Source organism: Euleptes europaea, chromosome 13 (genome assembly GCF_029931775.1).
Source record: "Euleptes europaea isolate rEulEur1 chromosome 13, rEulEur1.hap1, whole genome shotgun sequence".
In the NCBI taxonomy this organism is placed as follows: domain Eukaryota; kingdom Metazoa; phylum Chordata; class Lepidosauria; order Squamata; family Sphaerodactylidae; genus Euleptes; species Euleptes europaea.
The window spans coordinates 50,790,497-50,816,317 of record NC_079324.1 but is presented as its reverse complement, the minus strand read 5'-3'; the positions used below and the strand labels follow the sequence as shown (position 1 = coordinate 50,816,317).

Here is a 25,821-nt window from a genome sequence, read left to right as displayed (position 1 = left end):
ACCACGGTCACACAGCCCGGATAACCTACAAGAACCAAAATACAAGATAATCCACCATACATATATATATATATGTGTGCAATATACTAATTACAGGATAATATTAACATACACAATTTATGTCCAATGTTGGTAATGCTCCTATAATTCCATTAGAACCAAAATACAAGATAATCCACCATACATACATACATACATATATATATATGTATGTGTGTGTGTGTGCGCAATATACTAATTACAGGATAATATTAACTTACAAAATGTATGCCCAATGTTGGTAATACTCCTATAATTCCATTAGAACCAAAATACAAGATAAAGAAAATACCAAGACCACGGTCACACAGCCTGGATAACCTACAAGAACCAAAATACAAGATAAATCCACCATACATACATACATACATACATACATACATATACATACATATATATACACACACACATATATATATGTACGTATGTATATATATATATATATATATGTATATATGTGTGTGGGCAATATACTAATTACAGGATAATATTAACATACAAAATGTATGCCCAATGTTGGTAATGCTCCTATAATTCCTTTGGGTTGAGTGAAACAACGTTCATGGTAAGTTGCAACCTATTATAAGAAAGACCTGTCAAAATAAAATCGGCCACGTGAATCCTACGCGGACAACCCCCACCCCGCTCCACTCTAGGCTTTGCCTGTCTCTATGGCGTTGTTTCTTGACGTACTTCCTGGAAAGCCGTCCGGAAGCGCCGGCGGGACACGGAGCGCAGGCCTGTCGGGCCCGTTGCTAGGGGCGTCGGGGTCGCCCGGGCCCAGCTGCGGTGGAGGCGTCTGTCTCGTGACGTACTTCCGGGAAAGCCGTCCGGAAGCGCCGGCGGGACGTGGAGCGCAGGCCTGTCGGGCCCGTTGCTAGGGGCGTCGGGGTCGCCCGGGCCCAGCTGCGATGGAGGCGACGGTCCCCGCGGCGGGATCCGCAGCCTCGGCCAAGGCGCTGGTGCCTGTCCAGGCCGAAGCGGGCGCGGTGGTCGCGGCGGCGCCGGAGCAGGGTCCCCTCCAGCGTCGCAAGAGGGTCCTGGATGAAGACAGCTACATCCAGGTGAGTGAGGGGTTGGGAGCCTCTGGGGTCGCCGGTGGGGGTGGGTGGGGGTCGCCGACGAGCAGAGCCCCGTAGCACTCAACGGGGCGCGGTTCTTCTTCTATTTTTTTAAATTTTTAAATTAATTTTCATAAAATGAAAGAAAACATCACAAATTATAAATCACATAAACAAATAACTAAAAAAAACAAAACAAAAATACAAAAAGAGCACTTATACTACAATTTTTTATCTTCTCTTATAATGTTATAGAATAAACAGTGCCCAAATACCCACCCCCCACCTTAAATGAGTGTCCCACCACCACTGAACTTCCGGAGAAGTATTCTGACAGTATTTAAAATGACCGTAACCTATCATTATATAAACTGTCATATAAACTGCATTACCATTTATCTATAAATCATTAACTATACTTGTAAAATTCATTTTTGCCAGTTCATCCCAAAATGCGATGGCCTTAGGGTTGGGCTGCGCCAGCGGCATCCTTGACGGGTTTACTGTCTCAGGGAGTTCTGCGGGACTCGATCCCTATTCGCTCCATAGGGGTGCAGTTAGTGTGGTTTAGTGCATTTTGATCGTGCCCTTCCTCCGAGGATCGCAGGGTCCCTATGCGCCCCCCCCCCACTATCTCAACTTTCCTGGTACGCTGCAAAGGAGGGGCTGTGGCTCAGTGGTAGAGCCTCTGCTTGGCATGCAGAAGGTCCCAGGTTCAATCCCCGGCATCTCCACTTAAAGGGTCCAGGCAAGTAGATGATGTGAATGGACCTTTCTCTGCCTGAGACCCTGGAGAGCCGCTGCCAGTCTGAGTAGACAATACTGACTTCCATGGACTAAGGGTCTGATTCACTGTAAGGCAGTTTCATGTGTTCATGTGATGTGTGGCTGGCCCGAGGTTACCCACCCAGTGAGTTTCCTGGTTGGGTGAGAATTTCAACCCGGGTCTCCCAGACAGCTAAGGATGGGTCGGTGTGACTGGCCCGAGGTTACCACAGTGAGTAAGCATGGTGCTACACTGCCGTTCTGGTATGTTGGTGCAGTGAAATACAGAGTAATTTGGCACCTTTAAAAGCTCACGTTTATCGTGGCAAAGGCTTTTGTGAGCTGGAGCCTACTCTCTGAAATGAACTGCAGATATATGTGTGTGCAGTTATACGCATGTGCACATTCAGCGATGCTGCAAGTAATAATGTTTTTGGTGGTGGGAGCTCTGTTTAAAAGCTTGCGCCGCAATATGCTGCTTTTATTTCTCATGTTCTTCCCCAGTGAACCCTTAGGTTGCAAGACGCCTGGAGATGGTGTGTGACTTCCAGGCAGGCATGGAGAGAATCTTTTTGCTGTTTCACCCAGGGGTGCTTGGCCTCCAGCAACAGCAGCTGGGTGTTGCAGCCACCCAAAACTGCCACACTAATTATAGAAACTGCAGAGAAGCAAAAACAGACAAACAAAAACACATTCTATGGGGGCTTTTCTGCCACTGCACCTTTTCCTCACCCCAGCCTCTTTCCCTGGTTGGTTTTAGGAGAGTAGGTGAAATACCCCACCCCAGAGGCTTGGGTGGAGAGCCAGCGTGGTGCAGTGGTTTGGAGCGGTGGCCTCTAATTTGAAGAACCAGGTTTGATTCCCCACTCCTCCACATGAGCGGCGGGCTCTAATGTGGTCAACCGGGTTGGTTTCCCCATTCCTCTTCATGAAGCCAGCTGGGTGACCTTGGGCTAGTCACAGCTCTCTCAGCCCCACCGACCTCACAGGATGTGGGGAAAGGAATGGAAGGTGATTGTAAGCTGGTTTGATTCTCCCTTAAATGGTAGAGAAAGTCGGCATATAAAAACCAACTCTTCTTCTACCCTGCTGGGATCCTTTTTCTAATAGCCAAGTGATGCCTTGATCTACGGATCCTTACACTTGTGTATATAACAGCTGTTTGTGAGGATTCTCTGTGCTTGCTTGCTGATGAAGTGGCTGCCAGTGGGCTGAGGGGCTGAGAAAACAAATGCACGAAGCTCATTCAATAGGACTGAAGCAGACCTGACAAACTCTAGGTAACACCATTGTTTGAGGTGGCAAAGTGAGGGCTTCAATAAGGCTGTGGCTCAGTGGTAGAACATCCGCTTGGCATGCAGAAGGTCCCAGGTTCAATCCCCGGCATCTCCAGTTAAAGGGATTAGGCAAGGAGGTGATGTGAAAGACCCCTGCCTGAGACCCTGGAGAGCTGCTGCTGGTCTGAGTAGACAGTACTGACTTTGGTGGACCAAGGATCTGATTCAGTGTAATGCAGCTTCATGTGTCTGTACCCCATAAACTGAAATACATTATTGATGCGCCAAGTACATTTTGTATTCCTCCACTTGTGCTTCTGTTGGTCCGCATCCAGCACAGCAGCTGGAGATTTGACAGGCCTGGATTAACAGTCTCCGAATCCCGAGTCCGTCAAAATTATATTTTCTTTTACAGATTTGTCTTCTCAAAACAAACGCTTTTATCCACTTATTATAAATTTGATTTCTAACAGAGCCTGGGGAAAATCATCCAAAGAGATTTTTTTCCTGATGTTGAAAAACTGCGTGCTCAGAAGGAATATCTGGAGGCTGAAGAAAGTGGTGACTTGGAGAAAATGAGACAGATAGCCATCAAATTTGGCTCCTCCTTGGGGAGAACATCCAGAGACACCCCTGCACCATGTAAGGATGCCTTTGGCACTTGGGCTATATTAATATCACTAAGATGCGCAGCTAACTGTCTTGAAGTATAAATACTTTCCTTTAGAGTCGGGTCAAGCAGCAGTATAAGAATGGGTGCAGGTGAACACCCCAACCCACATTAAAGGCATTTCTTGGAGACAGGCTATTCCCACACCTTGCCTGCAGGGACATTCTTAGGTGTCATTATTGCATGCTGTGAGTAAGGCTGGTTCCAGGTTTTGAGGGGGGGGGGGTTTCCTTGACAAGATGCCGCCCCGTGTACCCCTCCCAGATAGAGCAGGCAAGCAAGTGGCGGCAGCTGCTCACCCATGCTTCTCCTTTGCTGGCTTGGTGAACGAGCAGATGTCATTTGGAGCAGCAGAGAACACTGCTGGCTTGTCTGTGTTCTCTCCTTGGCTGGCTCTTACTGGCTTGTCAAACAAAGCTTGCTTGGGCAGGTGAATGAACAATGGTCAGCAGCCCTGGCTGCCTGGCCTCTGACTGTCCGGAGGAGGAAGAGTCACTACCTCCAGCTGTGGGGATGTTCCTGCCAAGGGCAGGAGGGGTAAATCGATCCAGTGCCAGCACTTCCACTGCCCAGTGAAAGAGGGCAGGCTACAATCACTGCCTTTGCACAGCGGTGGTCTCTCCCGAAGTTATGGGACCTTGGCAGGAACTTAGGATGTCTGTCCCGACCCTGGCATTGCTCTGGTAATATTTGCCACTGGGTTGCCTTAGTAAGCCTGTAATGTTGGCAGATATGTCTCCACCATCTGAAAGCCCTGTCCTTCTGAGAGCAGGTAGTCTTTTGAAATGGCCAGCATAAAAAGATGATGTTCTGAACTGTGCAAATTTCCCCCCCCCCCTTTGAGCAGATGTTACACCAGCCACATTTGAAACACCCGAGGTTCATCCTGGTGCCTCCTCCTTGTTGAATAAACAGAAGCCTTCCCTGAAGACTCCTGATGAAGGTAATGAATGCTAATTCTGTCTAGCTTGTTAAAAACATTGCTGCTATTTGCCTAGCCTTCCTTATTTCTTCACACTTAAACCTGCAAATAATATCCTTACCATACTGTAATGCTAATATTCAAGCCCTTAAGATTACTTTCAGTAAAAGTGCTTTAATTTTAATTAATGTTTATATGCCAGTGTGCTCTGATAGAAGAATATGAAGTGATTCTGTCCAGCATCTGAAATTAGAAGGGGCCATTGCTAAATGGTGGAGCAGTGCTTAGTGCATAGAAATTCCTATGTTCAGTTTCAGTTAAAAAGGTCTCTAAAAGGCTGGGGAAGATCTCTCAGCTGTCTTTTTTCCTCACAGAGAGAGGCTGTAGCTCAATGGAGGAACGCATACTTTGCATGCAGCAAACCTAATCCTCAGCATTTTGTGTTAGAAGAATCTGTTAGTAGTGCCAAGAAGGACCCATATGAGAACCATATCTGCTGATAAAACTCAGTGGAGTGACTTAATCCTTCATTGTTTTGGTGGAGCCATAAGTGAATCGTCAGTTCCTAACAGTGCAGTCTGAATCAGAGTTATATCCTTCTAAGTCCATCAAAGTCAGTTAATTTAGAAGTGGGTAACTTTGTTCAGGATCGCACCGTTAAGTCGTCTGCACTACTTTGGTAACTTTTTGGCTTAAATGAAATAGCTTCTCTCCTCTGTTTAATTCCCAGGAATGGTTTCTGATGTCTGCACAGACAGAGGATGGAGAACTCATTTGGCATAGAAACACATTGAGCTAGATGTTTTTTTTAATTGTCTGTTTTAAGTTGCAAGGTCTTGTCGATTGCTGCTTATGTACATTGGTCAGGTGCTGTTTATATTGGTGTTGATGTGTATAATTGAGGATGCACCTCTCCTAGCTTCTCAGAACTAAGCACAGTTTCCTGTTCAAAAGCTTGGCATCTCCCGTCCAAATTCGGCCAGATTTGGTCACGCTTTGCAATATTTGCTTTCCGAAACCGCGTACTGCACTAATGCATCATTGCCCAAAGCAACTTGTGTGTGTTTTTTTAAAGGGTGTACTCAGGAAACAGAAGGATTAGGAATAGTGAGGAAATAGGGAACATACAGGTTGGCCCTTGAGAACTCCTGCTGGGTTAGACTTAATCAGGAGGGCCAGGGAAGCAGTCTCAATTGTAGCACTTGCTTCCCTTGAAAATGTGCAAATTGTCATGTTTCAGGATCTTCTCCAGTTCATGCTTGGATAGGCTCAAGCCTTAGATCCCGAGGTTCTTGGTTCAGGCCCTTTGGTCCCTAGCACGTGGAACACTTTTAAGGAGATGGAGACTGTGGCTGCACTTCCCTTTGTCACTCCTCTATGTGTATCACATTCCAGTGACAGATTTGATGGAGCATGAATGAAATGGAGACCTGGCTGTCAGGGAGAGGCTACCAGGCCAGGGTAGAGTACCTGCTTTGCATGTAGGATTGGCCAGGTTGTATCCCTGGCATTGCCTATGAAATGATCCTGAATAAATCAACTATGAAGGACTTCTCAAGAAGTTCTGCTGGCAGCTTCGTATGTTCTTACAGAAGCAAGGAAAGGCTGTAACTTAGTGCTAAGGCACATGGCTTACGTTACATGCAGAAGGTCTCACATTCAGTCCCTAGCATTTCTGCTTGATGGGTCTCAGGTATAAAATAGGAAAGAGATTGTTCTGCGGCCGCAGCCTTGGAGAGTGTCCCTGCCAATCACGGGGAGCAACTGCTGAGCAAAAGGGACCAGTGATCTGAATCAATATAAGATAATTATTTTAGATACGTTTGAAGTTTGTAGTCTAATACGTTGTTACTAAGCCCAAGCCTCTGGGATAGATAGGGGTGGGCTACAAACAGGTGCAACACACAGACAGCCACTAAGCTTGGCAGATGTAATTAATATGAGCTTGTTTTTAATTGTTTGTATTTTCAAGTTTGAATTCCCAACCACAAGACCTCACAATTCCTCCCCCCCCACATGACAGTAAACATCTCCAGAAATATAATACAGGCTTCTGTCTTGCAATAATTGGCTGACCTTGTTAAGAGAACAGTGTTCTCATTGGCTCCCCTAGAAATATAATGAGTTCACAGTTTTCACAAAACTGCTTTGGGGGCTCAGCACCCCCAAATCATATAATAGCAAATGCCATCATCTCCTGTTTTATTTCTGATTTCTATGCCACAGCTTCTGATGAAGTTAGTTTTAAGGCACATTAAGACTCCTTTGAAAACCTCCTGAGGCGGCATGGGGGAGCGTACCTGGGTTTTTTTAAAAAAATTCTTAGCTGCCTCTCTCTTTTTCCTTCAGAAGAAGTGGAGGACAAAGAGAGCAAAGATGCTCTCCCCAGCCTGGACAGCTTCTTGGCAAAGCACACCAGCGAGGATAATGCTTCATTTGAGCAGATCATGGAAGTGGCTGAAGAAAAGGAGAAAGCCCGACACTCGTGGCTCTATGAAGCAGAGGAAGAATTTGCCCAGGTAAGGATGGAGATTCTGTATTTTTGGGACCTTTTAAAGATGGTTCCAAGCAGGAGGTTTAGTTTGAGTTGCTCACTGAAGGGGAGGGAGGAAGAGCATGTTTGTTTATTGAAAGCATTCCCACTCCACGCCCTTATGTGAAGGGCAATGTAAGAGCCCCCTGTCTCCATGAGCTGGCTCCTGCAACTCCATTCCACTAACCTTCATGCTTTCCTTGAGTGAAAGAAGCTTCTCAGACCATCTCAAGGAGTCAATTGTGTTCCCAGCATTAGTGGAACAAAGTCCTAGGATCCAACCCAAGCTGGAAAAGAACTAAATTGCTGGTATGCATAATGAGTATAGGTGATATTAAAACAATGGCCAAGATATCCTACTAGAAAAGAGCAAGAGCCCAGTAATACCTTAAAGATTAACAAAAATATCTGGCAGGGTATGAGCTTTCGTGAGCCACAGCTCACTTCTTCAAATATCAGAAGAAGTGATCTGTGGCTCATGAAAGCTCATACCCTGCCAGAAATTTTGTTAGTCTTTAAGGTGCTACTGGGCTCTTGCTCTTTTCTACTGCTGTTGACAGACTAACATGGCTACCCATCGTGATCTAGCTCCATGATATCCTAAAAACTTACATGGAGTAAAAATATTAGATGGACTGTAAGCAGCAGCAATGAAAGCCAACGTGCTTAGTCGTTCAAAAGCTAGCCAAAATACAAAACTAACAAAAAGTATGTATTTTTTTTTTTAAGTCTTAGTCTGACACTGAATCTTCATCACCACCAGCTGGAAGTTATTGCACAGCAGAGAAAGCCCAGGCTCTAGTGGGCACTTACCAGCCAGCTGGGATACAACAGAGAAGCATCCCTAAAGATGATCTCAATGATATTTCTGTGCGGGTCTCTGCTTAAAAGGAGGGCTGTTAGGTTCTGTTCCTTTGAGATATGGTGCAGCTGGACTGCAAGCATACTCTGCCTCAACAGCAACATCAAGTAATTAAAATAAAGCTAGAGGTTTTTAAGCTGGAGTATTGTGTTCAGTTTTGGGCACCACAGTTTAAGAAGGGTATAGACAAGCTGGAACGTGTCCCGAGAAGGGCAACAAAGATGGTGAGGGGTCTGGAGACCAAGTCCTATGAGGAAAGGTTGAAGAAGCTGGGTGTGTTTGGACTGGAAAGGAGACAACTGGGAGGTGATATGATAACTGTCTTCAAGTACTTGAAGAGCTGTCATATAGAGAGTGGTGCGGAGTTTTTTTTCTGTTGCCCCAGAAGGTTGGACCAGAAGCAACGGGTTTAAATTAAAAGAGTTTTCTGCTAAACTTTAGGAAGAACTTCGTGACAGAGTGGTTCCTCAGTGGAATAGACGTCCTTGGGAGGTGGTGGGCTCTCCTTTGGAGGTTTTTAAGCAGAGGCTAGATGGCCATCTGACAGCAATGCTGATTCTGGGAACTTAGGCAGATCATGAGAGGGAGGGCAGGAAGGGTTGCGTCAGTTCTCTTACATTCCCAGGATAATGCTGATTGCCACTTTGGGGCCAGGAAGAATTTTCCTCCAGGCCAGTTTGGCCATGGATCCTGGAGGGGTTTTTTTTTTTTTGCCATCTTCTGGGCATGGAACAGGGGTCACTGGGTGTGTGTGGGGGGAGGTAGTTGTGAATTTCCTGCATTGTGCAGGGGGTTGGACTAGATGACCCTGGCGGACCCTTCCAACTCTAGGATTCTAAAATTCTGAAAAATCTGTGTCTGTTTCTCTGCATCTGCTTGAAGCTGAAGCCTGGTTCTCACATTCTTTTTTCAGCGCCACCAAGAGCAGCTGGCGCTTCCATCTGCTGCAGAGCAGCAGGCTCTCGGGAGCGGGAAAGCCGGCGTGGAGACGTGGGAATACAAGGCGAAGAATTCCCTGATGTATTACCCTCCAGGTACAGCTGGCAGCATCACAAGCGTCACTGACCAGAGGGGATGTTTTGACATGCTAAGCGATAGGTCATAGATATGTTCTGAAGCCATGTGAGGGAGACACTGTGCTGAATCTAAACAGGTTCAGGGACAGCCAGAACATTGCCCGGTGTGTTTTTGTCGCATCTGGGTTTGGGGGCAGATGTGATATCACATCTGTCAGCAGACATTTCTGGCCTGGGCCTTCCCCAGAAAACTCCCAGGCGGTGCCTGCTCATAACCTGGCATCCCTGCTTGTGTGTGATGCTTATACACAATGGATGTTTGAGTGGCTTACAAGCCTTGCCTCTTTGTGAGTATGTGTTAAGTGCGGTCAAGTCGCTTCCGACTTACAGTGATCCTATGAATCCATGTCCTCCAAAATGTCCTGTTGTTAACAGCCTTGCTCAGGTCTTGCAAACTGAGGGCCCTGGCTTCCTTTATAGAGTCAGTGCATCTCAAGTTGGGTCTTCCTCTTTTCCTGCTGCCTTCAACTTTTCCTAGCATTATTGCCTTTCCCCGTGACTCTTGTCTTCTCATAATGTGACCAAAGTACGGTAGCCTCAGTTTAGTAATTTTAGTTTCTAGGGAGAGATCAGGCTCATTATGATCAGAACCCACTCATTTGTCTTTTTGGCGGTATCCATGGTATCCGTAAATTCACCTCCAACACCACATTTCAAATTAATTTTATTAATGAAACCCACCATGGGTTGAAGCTCATGCGTCTGTTCTGCTACTTATGGTGCTTTCCCCATCATGTGGCAAATAAAGCCTGACTGGTGCTTTTCCACAGGTAGAACGGATCCGTGGGATCCAGCCCTGTGTATCTTTAAAAATGGCAAGACCCCTGCCCGCCTCTTTCTCTGATTGCTAACATTGCTTTTGCAGGGGTCCCTGATGAAGATGATGTGTTTAAAAAGCCCAGGGAAGTGGTCCACCGGAACACCCGTTTCCTGAAGGATCCATTCAGCCAGGCTGTGAGCAAATCTCAGCTCCAGCAGGCAGCGGCTCTCAATGCTCAGGTGGGCAAGTAAAGCATATAGACCAAATTAACGTTTCACGTGTTACTTTGTCACACTCCTCAATCTTAAAACAGATTAAAATTAATTTGTTTTGTGAAGCACTCTGCTCGGAAGAAAGAGTCCACAGCTTAAGCGCTCTTCATCCAGGTCCCCCTGATTGAGCTTTTAACAAAGTCCCCAGCTGATTGGGAAAGTTCCTCCTATGAAGTGAAGTGTTTGAAAGGACCCCAGCATCCTGGGCTTTAACGTTAGCTACCTCCCCAAGGGTCAAGCTAGATGACATGACAAGACGTTCATGATAGGAAAGACCTGGGTTGGAATCCCTGCTCAGATCCCAGAGCTCTCCTTGGATCAGCCACTTTCAACCTAAGCGATCTCACAGGGTTGTGAGTGGGGGAATTATCTCATTTTTGTGGCCACTGTGAGCTTCTCTGTGCTTAGGCTTTTGCTACTTTTCTTTTTATTGGAACCTTATTTTTGATGGGGGATCTGATGTTTTAGGTGGGAATTTTATTTAATATGCATTTGTTTGAAGCTTTGCTGCTGGAACAAGACATATTCCCCTCTGCCCACTGCCAACAATGTATTTTAAAATACAATGTTTAAGAGTTTCATAGTCTTCAGAGAAAAATGAGGATTAATGAGAGGAGGACTGAAGATTACTATTCCTCCTGTTTTTTAAAAGCTGTATAAAATGGTTACTGACTAATATTCCATTAATCCAGTACAAACAGGGTAAAGTAGGGCCGGATGGGAAGGAACTCATTCCACAAGAATCTCCGAAGGTTAACGGATATGGATTTGTGGCTACGCCCTCTCCCGCTCCTGGTAAGAAACCGCAGGCCGCTTTGCAAAAATAAATTGCTCTGCACTGCATATTTCATTAGCAGATATGGCTAAATCCATAACCCTGCGTACCCAGAAAGGCTGAGAAACCTTGAGAGATTAATTTTACAGATTTTGTAATTTTTTTAAAAAATGTGCTGCATCTCAACAACTGTAAGCTCCTGAACAAGTGGTGAAGCAGGGTAGACGTTTCCAAGTCAGTAAATGAATGGGAAGGCAAAGGCATGCTGATGTTGCCTTGGCCATCTTCTGGGCATGAAGTATGGGTGTGTGGGGGGGGAGGTGGTTCGGAGTCTCCTGCATTGTGCAGGGGGCTGGACTAGATGACCCTGGTGGTCCTTTCCAACTTTGATTCTATTTTATTCTATTCTATCCTAACACAGACAGACAGACAGACAGATAGACAGATCTATCTTGAAGGGCTGTCATATAGAGGAGGGTGCCGAGTTTTTTTCTGTTGCCCAAGAAGGTTGCACCAGAACCAACGGGTTGAAATTAAATCAAAAGAGTTTCCGTCTAGACATCAGGAAGAAATTTCTAACAGTTACAGTGGTTCCTCAGTGGAACAGGCTTCCTCGGGAGGTGGTAAGCTCTCCTTCCCTGGTGGTTTTTAAGAAGAGGCTACATGGCCATCTGTCAGCAATGCTGATTCTATAACCTTAGGCAGATCATGAGAGGGAGGGCACCTTGGCCATCTTCTGGGCATGAAGTATGGGTCACTGGGGGTGTGGGGGGAGGTAGTTGTGAATTTCCTGCATTGTGCGGGGGTTGGACTTGATGACCCTGGTGGTCCCTTCCCAACTCTTATGATTCTGTGTCCTGTTGAAATCAGGATGGGAGTGTGCATTGGAGAGATTTTGCCATTTGTGTCTGGCCGAAATGTAGCTTCAGTGAGCACCTTTTGGGCCACTGTGATTCTTTGGCAAAGAGCAACTTCCCTATGAGGAGCGGTTGAAACGCTTAGGGCTGTTTAGCTTAGAAAGAAGGCAGTTAAGGGGAGACGTGACAGAGGTCTATAAAATTACGCGTGGTATGGAGAGAGTCGGCAGGGAGAAGCTTCTCTTCCTCATAATGCTAGAACGCGGGGTCATCTGCTGAAGCGGTAGGGCGAAAGATTCAAAACGGACAATAGGAAGTATGTCTTCATATAACGTACACGTAGTTAAGTTGTGGAACTCCCTGGCCCGGGATGTGGCAATGGCTGCCACCGTGGAAGGCTTTAAGAGGGAAGTGGACATGTTCATGGAGGAGAGGGGTATTCATGGATACTAGTCATGATGCATGCCTATTCTCTCCAGGATCAGAAGAGCATGCCTGTATTAGGTGCTGTGGAACACAGGCAGGGTAATGCTGCTGCAGTCGTCTTGTTTGGGGGCTTCCTAGAGGCACCTGGTTGGCCACTGTGGAGAGACTGCTGGTCTTAATGGGCCTTGGTCTGATCCAGCATGGCTTTTCTTATGTTCTTATGCTCTCAGCCTCTTTTTGTTAGACTCACTTGTGAAACTGTCTCCATAGGTGTGAATGAATCGCCTCTGATGACGTGGGGTGAGATAGAAAGCACCCCATTGCGGCTGGAAGGCTCAGATACACCGTATGTGGACAGGACTCCTGGGCCGGCCTTCAAGGTATTTAAAGAGGCAGCTTCTGAAAGTTTGGCCTTCATGACAGAGCAACACCGGGAGTAGCTCGTGGTAGAGGGCAGATCTGGCCAGTACCCTGCTGCTCTGGAATTTGAGCTGTCAGTGTTATTTGTCCATCCAGGGATGGATCACGGGTATTTTTACCCTGCTTTTCTCCCTGGTGCGGGACTACCAAAATGAGCCCGGGGGGGGGGGGGAAACAGTACAATATACCATATCCCTGTGCTATTCCTTTACCTGCTGGTCCTGCTCACACAGGGCCTCAGGCAACAAGCCATGTCCTAAGAGCTGAGGGCTGAGAGCTGTGGCCATGTCCAAGTTAAATACCTGGAAGCAGAACAGAAGCTCTGCCCATATCTGATTTAGCTGATATCCAAACAGACTCACCTTCCTCTCTTGCTAGAAATGTTTCTGGCTGTGCCCAGGCCAGCTTAGAGTATGTAAGGAATCCAAAGGTGCTACTCAGCCGAGGAGAGGAAGCATGTCTGTCCTCCCACAAGCATCCACTTATTTGGGGCAAGCAGTTCTGCAATCAGCTTGGGAATATTGTCCCTCCCGAGATCTCTATTTGCAGTTTCAGTCCCGTTGCCAACAGCTGGGAGAGCTGACTCCAGAAGTTGGGAGGGACCATGGCTCAGTGGTAGAGCATCTGCGTGGCATGCAGAAGGTCCCAAGTTCAATCCCCGGCATCTCCCGTTAAAGGGACCAGGCGAGGTGAAAGGCCTCTTCCTGAGACCTTGGAGAGCTGCTGCCGGTCTGAGTAGACAATACTGACCTTGATATATACCAGTCCTCTGATCCAGAAGACGGCAGCTTCACATGTGTTCATGTGAGATGAGCTTCATTGTTCATGCAGTGCAATTGCATTTTCTGCAGTAAAATGTGAAGAGGAGGATGTGTTGTGGTTTTGTGGTGGGTGCATGGAGGGGAGAGCCTGTGGCTGTTGCGGCTTTGAAGAAGGGACAGCATCTTTGGAGACACATGTCACCTCTTGACTTTTCAGCAAACGCCTGTGGAACAACCTTATACTTGTGCTGTCACTTATCTATTTTATTTTACTTAAAATACTTGTATCCAACTTTTCCGTGGCGCAGGCTGAAAAGTGGCTGGCACATTTAAAATGCAAGTCAGATTTTTAAAAAACCAAATAATCCAAATAAAAAGCAGCAAACCAATATAAACAGGAGCAGAAAAACCCAGAGCTACTAAGCATCAAACATTCTCATGAGTGTTGTCTGAGAAATGTCAGTGGTTTTGAAGCACTAGGGAAAGATCCCTCTCTGTCATAGCGCCATTAACTTAGCTGGCTGGTGTGCCTGCAGATCCTGGAGCCTGGCCGCAGAGAGAGGCTCGGGCTGAAGATGGCCAACGAGGCAGCTGCCAAAAACCGAGCGAAAAAGCAGGAAGCTTTAAGGAAAGTCACCGAAAACCTCGCCAGGTGAGAGTCCAGTGCTAGAGCGAGAGCCAAATAACAGCTGGTTTTTGTTTTCAAATGGGGAGCAGCTGTTTGTTGATCTTTCACTTCTGTGTGTCCTGCTGCTGCCCAAGATGTTTCGGCACCAAGCATGGGTCGGTCTAATTTAAGCCTGCGTGAAAGCCCTCCTTACTGTCTTAGGGCAATTAGATGTGGTGAACTTCACCATGTATATCAGTACCTTCCTTCCCTTCCACCTCCCTCTCCTCCTCCTCTCTCTCTCTTTTTGCTTAACATCCACCCTGAAGAAGGATTCCAGTGTTACTTCTTTGTGACATCTTAGTTTGCCTTAATAAAGGTATTGTGTTGTTGTTGGTTTCAGATCTCGGCAGGTACCCACTGCTGAACTAATGTGTACATGGTGAGCAGGACCTTGGTTCTGGTGCCTTGCATGCCGACATGTTATATGTATAGGAATATGGGGGTTCAAAACCTGGGCCCTTGCAGTTTGGATGTACATTGTGCCCATGTTTGGGAAAATTTGCTGTTCCCTGTCCACCCGCACAGTCCCCTCTGCAGATATGTGGGCCTATGGGGCGGTCGTTTGACCCGCCCTTCCCCAGATAATCCAAATCCCAATTTTCCTTCTCGAGACCAATCCCTGTGCGTTCTCTTCCAGCCTGACTCCCAAAGGACTGAGCCCAGTCATGTCTCCAGCCCTGCAGCGCTTAGTGAACAGGACTGCGAGCAAATATACCGACAAGGCCCTGCGAGCCAGCTACACCCCATCCCCTGCACACCCAGGCACGCCTGGCTACAAGACCCCGACGGGTGGGCCGCAGACGCCCACCACCACCACCCCAACCCCCCGGCCTGTATCTCGGACTCCAGTAACCCAGGATCCCACCTCAATTACAGACAATCTCCTGCAGCTTCCGAAAAGGCGCAAAGCGTCAGACTTTTTCTGAGGGACGCTCTCCGTTCCCCAGGGCCCTGTGTAGCTGAACAGAAACAGGGCTTCAAGGGGAAGCACAAACGGTATTGGTGGCAAGAGGCGGGACATCCCAAGACGTGGCTCCAGCGCTCACAAGCGACAAGAGCGGAATAAAGCCGGTGACTGTACAGCTGAGCAAAAAAAAATGTGCCGTTGTGGTTCTTTGCACCAATTTCACATGGTGCACAAGAGAGAGAGAGAGCAGCACATGAGGCATGAACTCCTTTTTAATACATTTTTAAAAAGATTTTTGTTTTTCCAAGAGGGCAGCTTTGGATGCCTTTGGTTTGTGTCTTGATAACTGTGACTATTTATTACTTACAGAATTCCTTTGGATAAAGAAAGGTCTGAATGCCTTTGAATAAAGCTCTGAGTATGATCTTGAATTAGAAGGTTGGCCTGTGGCTCTAGACTTGCCTTAAGAGTCAAAACATTTTGTGGGGTATACCTTTCCTGATGATCAGGGTCTTGGAGACCAAGCCCTGTGAGGAAAGTCTGAGGGAGTTGGGAATGTTCAGTCTGGAGAAGAGGAGGCTGAGGGGGGACATGATTGCTCTCTTTAAGTATTTGAAGGCTGTTACTTAGAGGAGGGCAGGGAGTTGTTCCTGTGGCCAGCAAAGGATAGGACTCGCAATAATGGTATTGTCGAAGGCTTTCACGGTCAGAGTTCATTGGTTCTTGTAGGTTATCCGGGCTGTGTGACCGTGGTCTTGGTATTTTCTTTCCTGACGTTTCACCAGCAGCTGTGGCAGGCATCTTCAGAGGTCCTTCAGTGTTACTCCTCTGAAGATGCCTGCCACAGCTGCTGGCGAAACGTCAGGAAAGAAAATACCAAGACCATGGTCACACAGCTTGGAATAATGGGTTTAAATTGTGGGAGGAAAGGTACCGGCTGGATATTGGGAATTTTTTTTTTTACAGTAAGAGTTGTTCGGCAGTAGAATCGGCTACCTAGGGAGGTGGTGAGCTCCCCCTCACTGGCTGTCTTTAAGCAGAGGCTGGACAAACACTTGTCAAGGATGCTCTAGGCCAGTGATGGCGAACCTTTTAGAGACCGAGTGCCCAAACTGCAACCCAAAACCCACTTATTTATTTATTTATAGGAAAGAGAAGGAAGGAACTGGGGAAGAAAGGGAGGAAGAAAGGAAGAGTGGGGGGAGGGACAGGAAGAAAGAGGAAGGAAGGAACTGGGAAAGAGAAGGAAGGAGCTGGGGAAGAAAGGATGAAAGGGAGGAAGGAAGAAGAGGGGGGAGGACGGTGGGAGACGGCAGGCCTTTCTCTGGCGGACGCCCAGGTGTTGAGGGGCTGCCTGGCCCTCCGCGAGTGCCCTGAGAAGGAGGAGGCGGCGGGCGAAAACGGCAGGGGGAGAGGCACCTGAGGAGGAGGACGATGGCGGCTGCAGCCTGGAGCTGGACTTTTGGGAGCCGCCTGAGGGGGACGAGGAGGAGGAAGGCGGCGAGGAGGAGCTGCTGCTGGAGCCTGGAGGAGGAGGCCCGGCCTCGTTGCTGCTGGCCTCCCCGCCACCTGTCAGCTGTTGCGGGGCAAGAGGGGGGGAAGAGGAAGAAGCCAGCCGCGTGCGTGCAAGGCAGGAAGCCTTCAGCCCTGCTGACGCACCAACGCACGCACGGTGTGGGGGGGAAGGTGCTGTGTTGGCGCTCTTCCCTGCCGCCGCCCTGCAGAAAAAAAGTTACAACCTGCCCTTCGTAGTGCTTAGTCAGGGAGCATTCGGCGAGGGGGGCTGGGGGGAGGGGGCTGGCGACTTTTTCGCTACTCTCCCTGCTGGTCAGAGCTGCTCTGCCCGTCCCCCCCTTCTCCTCCTCCTCTTCCTCAACCTTTGCGCGCCTCGGTGCCGGAGTCGCCTCCCACGCCGCCAGATTTACAATGGAGCGGCACCGAGGTGGAGATGGGCGGGGCAGAGCCGGAAAGGCCTGCAGCTAGGAGGAACAGCTGAGCTGCGGCTGCAGCTCAGCTGAGAGAGGCAGGGGTGAGGAACAGCTGAGCCGCGGCCGCAGCTCAGCTGAGAGAGAGGGAGGGGCACAGAAGACCCGGGGAGGCCTTTTGGAGCCCACCCGTGCATGCTGGCAGAGAGGGCTACATGTGCCGGTGTTGGCACGCGTGCCATAGGTTCGCCAGCACAGCTCTAGGCTGATCCTACATTATGCATTAAGCAGGGGGTTGGACTAGATGGCCCGTATGGCCCCTTCCAACTCTGTGTTTCTATGATTCCTTATGATACCTTATGAGGTGCTTGGCTTTTTTGTTTTTTTTAAAGCTTTGACAATTCTAAGGGGCTGGGCTGGTGGGGGATGCAATGAAGGCATATAAAATTGCACATGGTCTAGAACAGGGGTCCCCAACCTTTTTCAGTCCTTGGGCACCTTTGGAATTCTGACCCAGTGTGGTGGGTGCAGCCACAGAACGGCTGCCAAAAAATAAAATGTCTGCCACAGCTTACCTCCAGGCACACAGTGAAGATCCTTGGGTTGCGATAGCAGCTGCTGCCAAAGCAATGCTCCTAAAAATCTGCATAGCCAGTCAGAAGCCACACTGGGGAAATGCCCCCACATGGCCCCACCCACTTTCAAAACATTTGGCGTGTGCCATGGTTCCCACAGGCACCAAAGCGGGCGGGGGACCCCTGGTCTAGAGGAAGAGAATCTAGAGAGATCCCATCACACCACAATGCCAGGAGTAACCCAAAGATATTGATTGGCAGTGGATATAGGGTAGCCAAAAGAAAGTACTTCATGCAAGGCACAACTAAATTAGAGAGTTCTGTGCTAATAAGATGTGGTCCATGACCGCTGCATCACTTTTACAAAGGATATGACATGTTTATGAAGGGCTGTTGTTTTAAATGTCCCACTGGTGCACTTCCTGAAACATCTGGCTTGACACACTGGGAAAAGGGGATGCTGGATTAGGTGAAACTTTGTCCTGAGCCAGTAGAAAACTTTTCACATTCATAGAGGGTATGTCTCAAGGATAGCAGCTCACTTATCATTGTTATTGATAGTTAAAGCTGAAATGCAGCTTAAGCCAAACAGAATAGAGAATGTTTTGCTGCAGGTGATTATTTTATTATATTGAAACTTCCTCTTTCCTGCATTATGGAATTTAAATGACATATGTGAGGTGCCCAAGAGGTCTCCCATCTGACCTGAGCCAAACTTGCTCATCTTCAGCGAGCTTGCTGTGTCACATGCCTGCGCCCCTAACCCTTAAACGCATGTGGGATGCAGTATATTGTGGTAGATGTATGAGATCTTGGTATAGGGCAGGCTGCAAACAACACATTGGCTGCTGATTATATAACCTGAATCTAAATTGAATCCAGGCAGCTAGTACTTACCCTGGCTTAGAGACACGAGCATGGACTGCTGCATCAATAGGAGTATTGTGTCTAGATCAAGGGAAGTAATACTACCACTGTATTCTGCATTGGTCAGACCTCACTTGGAATACTGTGTCCAGTTTTGGGCTCCACAATTTAAGAAGGATGTTGACAAGTTGGAGCGTGTCCAGAGGAGGGCGACCAGAATGGTCAAAGGTCTGGAATCCATGTCCTATGAGGAGAGACTTAGGGAGTTGGGTTTGTTTAGTTTGGAGAAGAGAAGGTTGAGGGGAGATATGATAGCCATGTTTAAATATTTGAAGGGATGTCATGTTGATGAGGGAACTAGCTTGTTCTCTGTTGCTCCAGAGACTAGGACACGGAGTAATGGATTTACACTAATAGAAAAGCGATTCCACCTAAACATTAGGAAGAACTTCCTGACAGTGAAAGCTGTTCTATGGTGGAATGCACTGCCTCGGAGGGTGGTAGAGTCCCCGTCTTTGGAGGTCTTTAAGCAGAGGCTGGATGGCCATCTGTCGGGAGCGCTTTGATTGTGGGATCCTGCATGGTGGGGGGAGGGTTGGGGTCACTGGGGATGTGGGGGGGGGAGGTAGTTGTTAATTTCCTGCATTGGGCAGGGGGTTGGACTAGATGACCCTTGTGGTCCCTTCCAACTCTATGATTCTATGAGCAGGGAGGCCTTACGGAAATGGTGGTAATGCAGCCACTGTTTGTTAAAGTTTGTGTAATTTGGCCTCGATGCCCAGCCCTTTAGTGGAAGGATGGTAAGCTCTTAGCCTACACAGGACCCTCCTTTGCTGTGACTGGCAGGGGATGAATTGTTCAGGGCACAAAAACTTGACTGGAAGATGTTTCAAGGAGGACCTCTCAGCCTACCTCTAAGGTGGATCAGCTCACGTTTCGAAAGCACCTCAGCTGCATTCAGGAGTACACACAACATAAGGATGGTTTTAAAAAAACCCTCTTTCTCCACAGTGTTGCTCATGGAGTTCATAGTTAGTTAACAAGCACAGTGACATTTATCAATCTAAAAAAAGCCTTTAATGAATTACTAAAAAAATAGTGTTTACAAAGAAAACCCTTTGCTACTTGCCTAATTTAGTCTCTCCCCTCTGTAATCCCTTCTTTGCCCCTAAAATGCCATCTCTGTTGGGTTGACTGCTTGGGCGTCCATTGAGTCAGGGGGGCACCCTTTGGTCTAGAGCCGTTTAGATTTCTATTTTCTCCATCTGAGTCACTACCTCGCCAACATTTCCTTGGTCCATTTCCTCGCCTTCTGCCACTGCTTCCAACTTCGCCGGTGTTTTGACCTCAGACTTGTGGCTTTGATCCAGTTCCGCTTTGTGGTCTGACTTCAGTACGCACACCGTCCGGGAGCACTCTCCGTTCCTTCCGACAGAAGTTGTCGAAAGCCCTCTGGATTTGGAGGTCTGCATCCAAATGTGGATCAAAACCTCTTCGATGCGCAGACGCCGGCTCACATCAGGTTGCAGCATGCGATAAATAAGATCTTTGCATTCAGTTGACAGGTTTTTGGACTTGGGAAAATGCACTCGGTGTTCCTTTTGAAGCCGGAGCATTTTTCTAATATTTGAGTCATCGTAAGGCATAGAGCCACAGACCATTATGTACAGAATCACGCCGAGACTCCATATATCATAAATTTTGGGGTCATAGGGGATGCCTTGCAGCACTTCGGGGGCTGCGTAAGCAGCAGAACCGCAGAAGGTTTTGCTATGGATAACTTTACCATCTTCATCACGAGCCAAACGCTTGGAGAAGCCAAAATCTGAAAGCTTGATATGATAATCTTTGTCCAGAAGGAGGTTTTCGCATTTCAAGTCCCGGTGGACAATGTCCATATCATGGCAATACCTAATAGCAGAGCACAATTGACGGAACATCTTGCGGGCTATTTCTTCTGGCATCGCCCCTTTGGTCTTGATGAATTCCAGCAAGTCACCTTGCATTCCGAGCTCCATCACAATATAAACTTTCCCGTCGGACGTCTCAAAGATCTCGTAGGTTTTGATGATGGATCGGTGATTCACTTTGGCCAAGATATCGATTTCTCTTGGAAGAAATCTTTCCAAGAAGTCGTGAGGAGCTTTCTTCCGGTCAATGATTTTTACTGCTACATCAAATTTCAGGCGTTCCGAGTAGGCCGATTTCACCTTTGCGTAAGACCCTTCTCCTAAATTTCCTCCCATGATGTAGCCTCTTTTTTTGAGCACTGCGGCATCATCCATGGTGATATAGGGCAGGCGTTGAGGTAAATCTGGTCACATTGTTTACGTATGCGTACAGCCAATTCATGTGTATTCCATAGTGGTCATCTGGGGATGGCCTATTTCTTGGAAGCTGGATGCTGTAGAACTTTGAGCATTGTTTAATGGATCATGTGTCCATGTGATGTCATAAAGCTGAGTTGAGAGTAGTTAGTGAATTTCCTTGCTTTGTTCAGACCTAATATAAAGCAACTAGAAGCCAGAGGTAATAACATTCTAGCTCACCCTCTTACAAGAGAAATAATGTTTGGTACTAGAATATTATGGGTTAAAATCCAATTTTAGCTCTTGTTTTGATCCCTGCAATGGCAGGAGAAAACATTTTCATAGATGCCCTATCCAGAAACCATCTTTTGATTCCTGCAGATTAAAAATATATTTATATATTTACAGAGGTGTTCAGTATTTTCTTTCTGGCCTGGTAGATCAGTTGCAGGTAACCCTCAAATTATTGGGATGAGGAATTTTCTCTCTGCATTACTCAAAGAGTGAATCGGCTTTTCAAGCTCATGTTCGGATTGCTTATTAAACTAGATGCTCCATCTATGGGACATGGCTAAGTTAAGCAAGAAAAACTTTGGTAGAGCCCTGAATCTTCTTCTCCCTCACTTTCTAATAATAATAAAAGAGCATTCAGTGAGCTAAATTAGAGGGAAAGAATCCCTTGACAGTCAAAATATAGAGATGCACACTGCTCCACTGGTGGTCAGAGTGTGCACATAAGACATGAACTTTTTACTGTAGACATGCTGAGTAGTGCATCTTTGTGTTCCTTTGGCCCTAGTATGAGATTTCAGAGGATGTTGGCTGGGAAGGGACTGGTCCTTTGGTGGGAGACTGTGTGTTGATAGTGAAAAGGGAGGTAGCTACTTAGGTCTGAGGTGACCAGCGTTGTGTAGTGGTTAAGAGCAGTGGTTTGGAGCAGCGGAGTCTGATCTGGAGAACCGGGTTTGATTCCCCACTCCTCCACATGAGCGGCAGAGGCTAATCTGGTGAACTGGATTTGTTTCCCCACTCCTACACATGAAGCCAGCTGGGTGACCTTGGGCAAGTTACAGCTCTGTTAGAGCTCTCTCAGCCCCACCTACCTCCCTGTTGTGGGGAGGGGAAGGGAAGGTGATTGTAAGCCGGTTTGAGTCTCCCTTAAGTGGTAGAGAAAGTCGGCATATAAAAACCAACTTTTCTTCTTCTTCAATCTGTTTAGGGCTTGAAATTAGCTCTCTGAATTGTGCCCGAGAAGCTGATAAGGAAGCAGTAATATACACTGGGAAAGTAGTGTTGTGGTTAGAGTATTGGGGGTAACACTTGATGTGAGGAGGATCAGGCTTCCATCCATCTTTTAAAATGCAAATTGCAGATTCAAGCAGCCTCAGTATGCCATAGGGCTGTGCCAGGAAGCGAAAGAGGATTTAACCCTATGATCTCCACTTGGTTTCACTAGGTGAAACTGTATTCCCTGATTTGATGTTAGCCTTTTGGGGCACTGTGGGGTACTTATTTGGATTAATTGCTTCCCTCCATTATATTTAACCTTGGCTTTCTGGGCACGTTTCTGGGGTATGAGATCCTTTGGTGGCCCTGTCAGACATTCAACAGTTTGGGCAGTTCCCTGAGATTTGGGGATTTAACCCATGAAGCCTGAGGAGGAGGCTACACCTCTTCCTTACTGGTCTCCAGTATGCTTCAACCCACTCCAAAAAAACAAATTTATCCAGTCATTTAGGTATGTCTGGAAATGACTTGTGCTGAGTCTTTTTGTGGAGAAAAAACTGACAAAAGTTGTGAATTGGGCTTCAGCAGCAAAGATTTCATGATGAAGCATTTGTCTGGCTTCTTGGTCTAGTTAGTGGTATAATTCTTGTTTATGTTGGAAGAAGTCCAGGATTCAAATAGCAGGCAAGCTCTGCACTGGTAAATAGAGAGGCTGTACCTTCAGGTCTGTAACAGCAGTCTGTACTGGTGCCTGTACTTCCATGGGGAAGGTGCTGGGGGGACCAACAATTTCAGATTAAAGCACCCCAGATTACCAGGGAAGAGCTCTGTCTGATCGTAGAGATCCATTGCCAGTGGACGATAACACAGAGATCTGTAATGAAACTCGGTATCAGGTTGGTTCCCTTGGACAAGCAAATGGCTTCAACCTCCATCTGATCATAACAGAATGGCTGTTAGGGTTGCCAGCTCAGGGTTGGGAAATACCTGGAGAATTTGGGGGAGGATCCTGAGGAGGGCAGGGTTTGGGGAGGGGAGGGACTTCAGTGCCAAGAGTCCACTTTCCAAAGTGGCCATTTTCTCCAGGCGAACTGATCTCTGTCACCCGAAGATCCGCTGTAATCCCAGGAGATCACCAGCCACCACTTGGAGGTTGGCAACCCTCATGGTTGCGTGAATGCGCTTCAGGTCAAGTTGTGGAGACTGGCTTTGCTGAAGCAAGCTGTGGCTTTGAGGAGATGGTGGCCAGCCAAAAGTGTGGCAGATGGACATCACCCATGCAATTTTCACCGGCAGGAGGATGGTATCATTCCCAGCGTTCTGCGCTTTTCTTCTGCCTTCCATTAAGAAGGGTCTGTGTTCATGTGTGTGAGAAACGTGCGTCCCAGCGCCTCAAGACATCAGCCTTGTTCTGGATCGATGCCAATACCTTTCCCTAGTGCCAATATCTCTTTTTAAGAACGAAGTGATTTACACAGCATGGATCTGCCAAGGCTCTTGAAAGAGTGCCAAGGAATATACAGGAGCTTTGCATTAATGCAAACAGTCTGTGTGGGACCTGCCAGCCACCTACTATGTGGACGTTTCGAAGTGGACCATGTGTCTCCACACAAGTGAAATGGTCAAGCGTAAAATGAGTCCCACTAGCCAACAACCAACACCCCCAGAAAGGTGACAATAAGCTGGGTTACATGTGACATTCACCACGCAAAAAGTAGCCAGGTATTGCCATGCTGTGCCCGGTGGTGGGCAGAAAAAGAGGCTGGGATCTCAGGCAAGTGCAGAAAAACACTACTGGCAGCTATTCTTTGCTGTTTAAGCTCCCCTTATCTCTCTGCTGGCTAATATTCCCTGGAGGCTGGAGGAGGGAGGAACCAGGAAAATTAGCTGCTAAGCAGAGAGATGAGCAGAAATAAATGAAAGGCAACCAACAGCTCCAGCTAGTGACAAGTTTTTAAGAGCTCCAGGTTACAGGGTATGTAGGGTTGCCAGCTCCAGGTTGGGAAATACCTGAAGATTTGGGGGTGTATTCTGAGGTGGGTGGGGTTTGGAGAGGGGAGGGACTTCAACGCCACAGAGTCCGATTACCAAAAGCAGCCATTTTCTCCAGGGGAACTGATTTCTATTGCCTGGAGATCACTTGTAATAGCGGGAGATCTCCAGCCACCACCTGGAGGTTGCCGGCCCTAAGGACATGCCTCTATCATCGCTCCCCTCTCCTTCCACCAAGCACAGCCACCTTTCCCCCTCCAATAGGGTTGCCAACCTCCAGGTAGTAGCTGGAGTTCTCCTGCTGTTACAACTGTAATAGCAGAAGTGTGGCTGTTCTCTCCCCTCCTAACCACAACTGCCTTCCTCCCAAATTGTGGCTCTTCCCCAATTGTGACTCTTCTCTCACCCTGCCAATCACAGCTGCCCCCCTCCAGTTGTGGCTCTTCCCCCCCCCCCATCACAACCACTTCCCTACATGTTGTGGCTTTATCCCCCCCACCTCCAATTGCAGCCACTGCAGCCACCACCACCCCGGTTGCAAAATCTGGCTTGGGAAATTCCTGAAGATTTGGAAGCAGTGCCTGGGCAGGGCAGAGTTTGGAGAAGGGAGGGAGCTCAGTGGGGATGTGGTGCTGGTAGGGCTGACAGCTCTGGGTTGGGAAATACTTTTTGGGGTGGAGTACCAGAGACATGGGGAAGGAGTACCAGAGACAGAGAGACAAATTATGGGGTAGGGCTGTGGCTCAGTGGTAGAGCATCTGCTTTTTGTATGCAGAAAGTCCCAGGTTCAGTCCCATCCCCAGTTCAGAGAATCAGCTAGTAAATGATTTGCAAGACCTCTGCCTGAAGAACTGCTGCAGAACAGGCCATATTGACCTCGATAGACCAGTGGTCTGACTCAATCTATGGCAGATGCATGTGAACTGGGTGATGGAGATTTTTCATCCGAGAGTGGCTGTTGGGAGCAGGGTCAGATCCAGGTTTCGGGAGGCTCTGGGCAAAATGCCCTCCAATGTCTCTTTGGACTAAACATGGCTCCTTGCCTCATCCTCCTCTGTTCAATCTGCCCATTCCACATATGTGCATCTCTCTGCAGCAGGGCTAAAAGGGAGTCAGAGAACGGTGCTCTGCTCTCTTTTGTTTTGCCAACCAGGAAATCTGAGATTGCTACAGATGTCCCAATGATGTGTTAGGATTCTCTGGGCTAATTAGGTTTGCCAGGTCCCTCTTTGCCACTGGCAGGAGGTTTCTGGGGCGGAGCCTGAGGAGGGCGGGTTTTGGGGAGGGGAGGGACTTCAATGCCATAGAGTCCAATTGCCAAAGCAGCCATTTTCTCCAGGTGAACTGATCTCTATCGGCTGGAGATGAGCTGTAATAGCAGATCTCCTGCCACTACCTGGAGGTTAATAAAAAACAAAACTATTCCGTGCTGCAAATGCAGTGCTAAATACAAAGAAGCAGCACGGAGGCTCAATCTGCAATTATACTAATATACTGTAATGCAAAGAACTATATACATACACACATAATATATGACACCACAAATCCTATAACCTACAATCCTAAACATAAGGCAACGTCCATAACCCAAACTCAGTGTGTCAATATGAACACCACAAGGACAGAAATCATTATAAAGTTCAATGAAAAGTTCAATGAAAAGTTCATAGATCCAACGTATAGCAGCCGGAAAGGCACTATAATTAAACACAATGGAACAGAAAACCCCATCCGAGGGAAAATGTATGGATGTTGCCCTATGTTTACGATTGTATGTTATAGGATTTGTGGTGTCATGTATTATGTGTGTATGTATATAGTTTTGTTCTTTGCACTACCTGGAGGTTGGCAACCCTAGCGCCAATCTCCAATT

General features: G+C 47.5%; 2 protein-coding genes across 2 annotated transcripts; one reads left to right on the top strand and one right to left on the bottom strand.

Moving 5' to 3' along the window:
* The first annotated feature begins 950 nt into the window (after window positions 1–950).
* Window positions 951–15,086, top strand: ESS2 (ess-2 splicing factor homolog). The gene is made up of 10 exons (XM_056859545.1): window positions 951–1,103; window positions 3,616–3,784; window positions 4,660–4,755; window positions 7,084–7,253; window positions 9,043–9,163; window positions 10,071–10,204; window positions 10,930–11,032; window positions 12,566–12,675; window positions 14,013–14,128; window positions 14,784–15,086. Exons 1-10 carry the CDS (start codon window positions 951–953, stop codon window positions 15,070–15,072), a joined length of 1,461 nt encoding a protein of 486 aa, XP_056715523.1. The 3' UTR covers window positions 15,073–15,086.
* Window positions 15,087–19,664: 4,578 nt separating this feature from the next.
* Window positions 19,665–20,705, bottom strand: LOC130485928 (testis-specific serine/threonine-protein kinase 1-like). Its single transcript, XM_056859068.1, has one exon. The coding sequence runs from the start codon at window positions 20,703–20,705 to the stop codon at window positions 19,665–19,667; it is 1,041 nt and encodes a 346-aa protein (XP_056715046.1).
* Between the last annotated feature and the right edge of the window lie 5,116 nt (window positions 20,706–25,821).

Coding starts and splice junctions, on each gene's coding strand:
- ESS2 (XM_056859545.1), top strand. CDS start 951: ATGGAGGCGACGGTCCCCGCGGCGGGATCCGCAGCCTCGGCCAAGGCG. Junction 12,676..14,012: donor CTCCTGGGCCGGCCTTCAAG/GTATTTAAAGAG, acceptor GTGTGCCTGCAG/ATCCTGGAGCCTGGCCGCAG. Junction 14,129..14,783: donor GTCACCGAAAACCTCGCCAG/GTGAGAGTCCAG, acceptor GTTCTCTTCCAG/CCTGACTCCCAAAGGACTGA.
- LOC130485928 (XM_056859068.1), bottom strand. CDS start 20,705: ATGGATGATGCCGCAGTGCTCAAAAAAAGAGGCTACATCATGGGAGGA.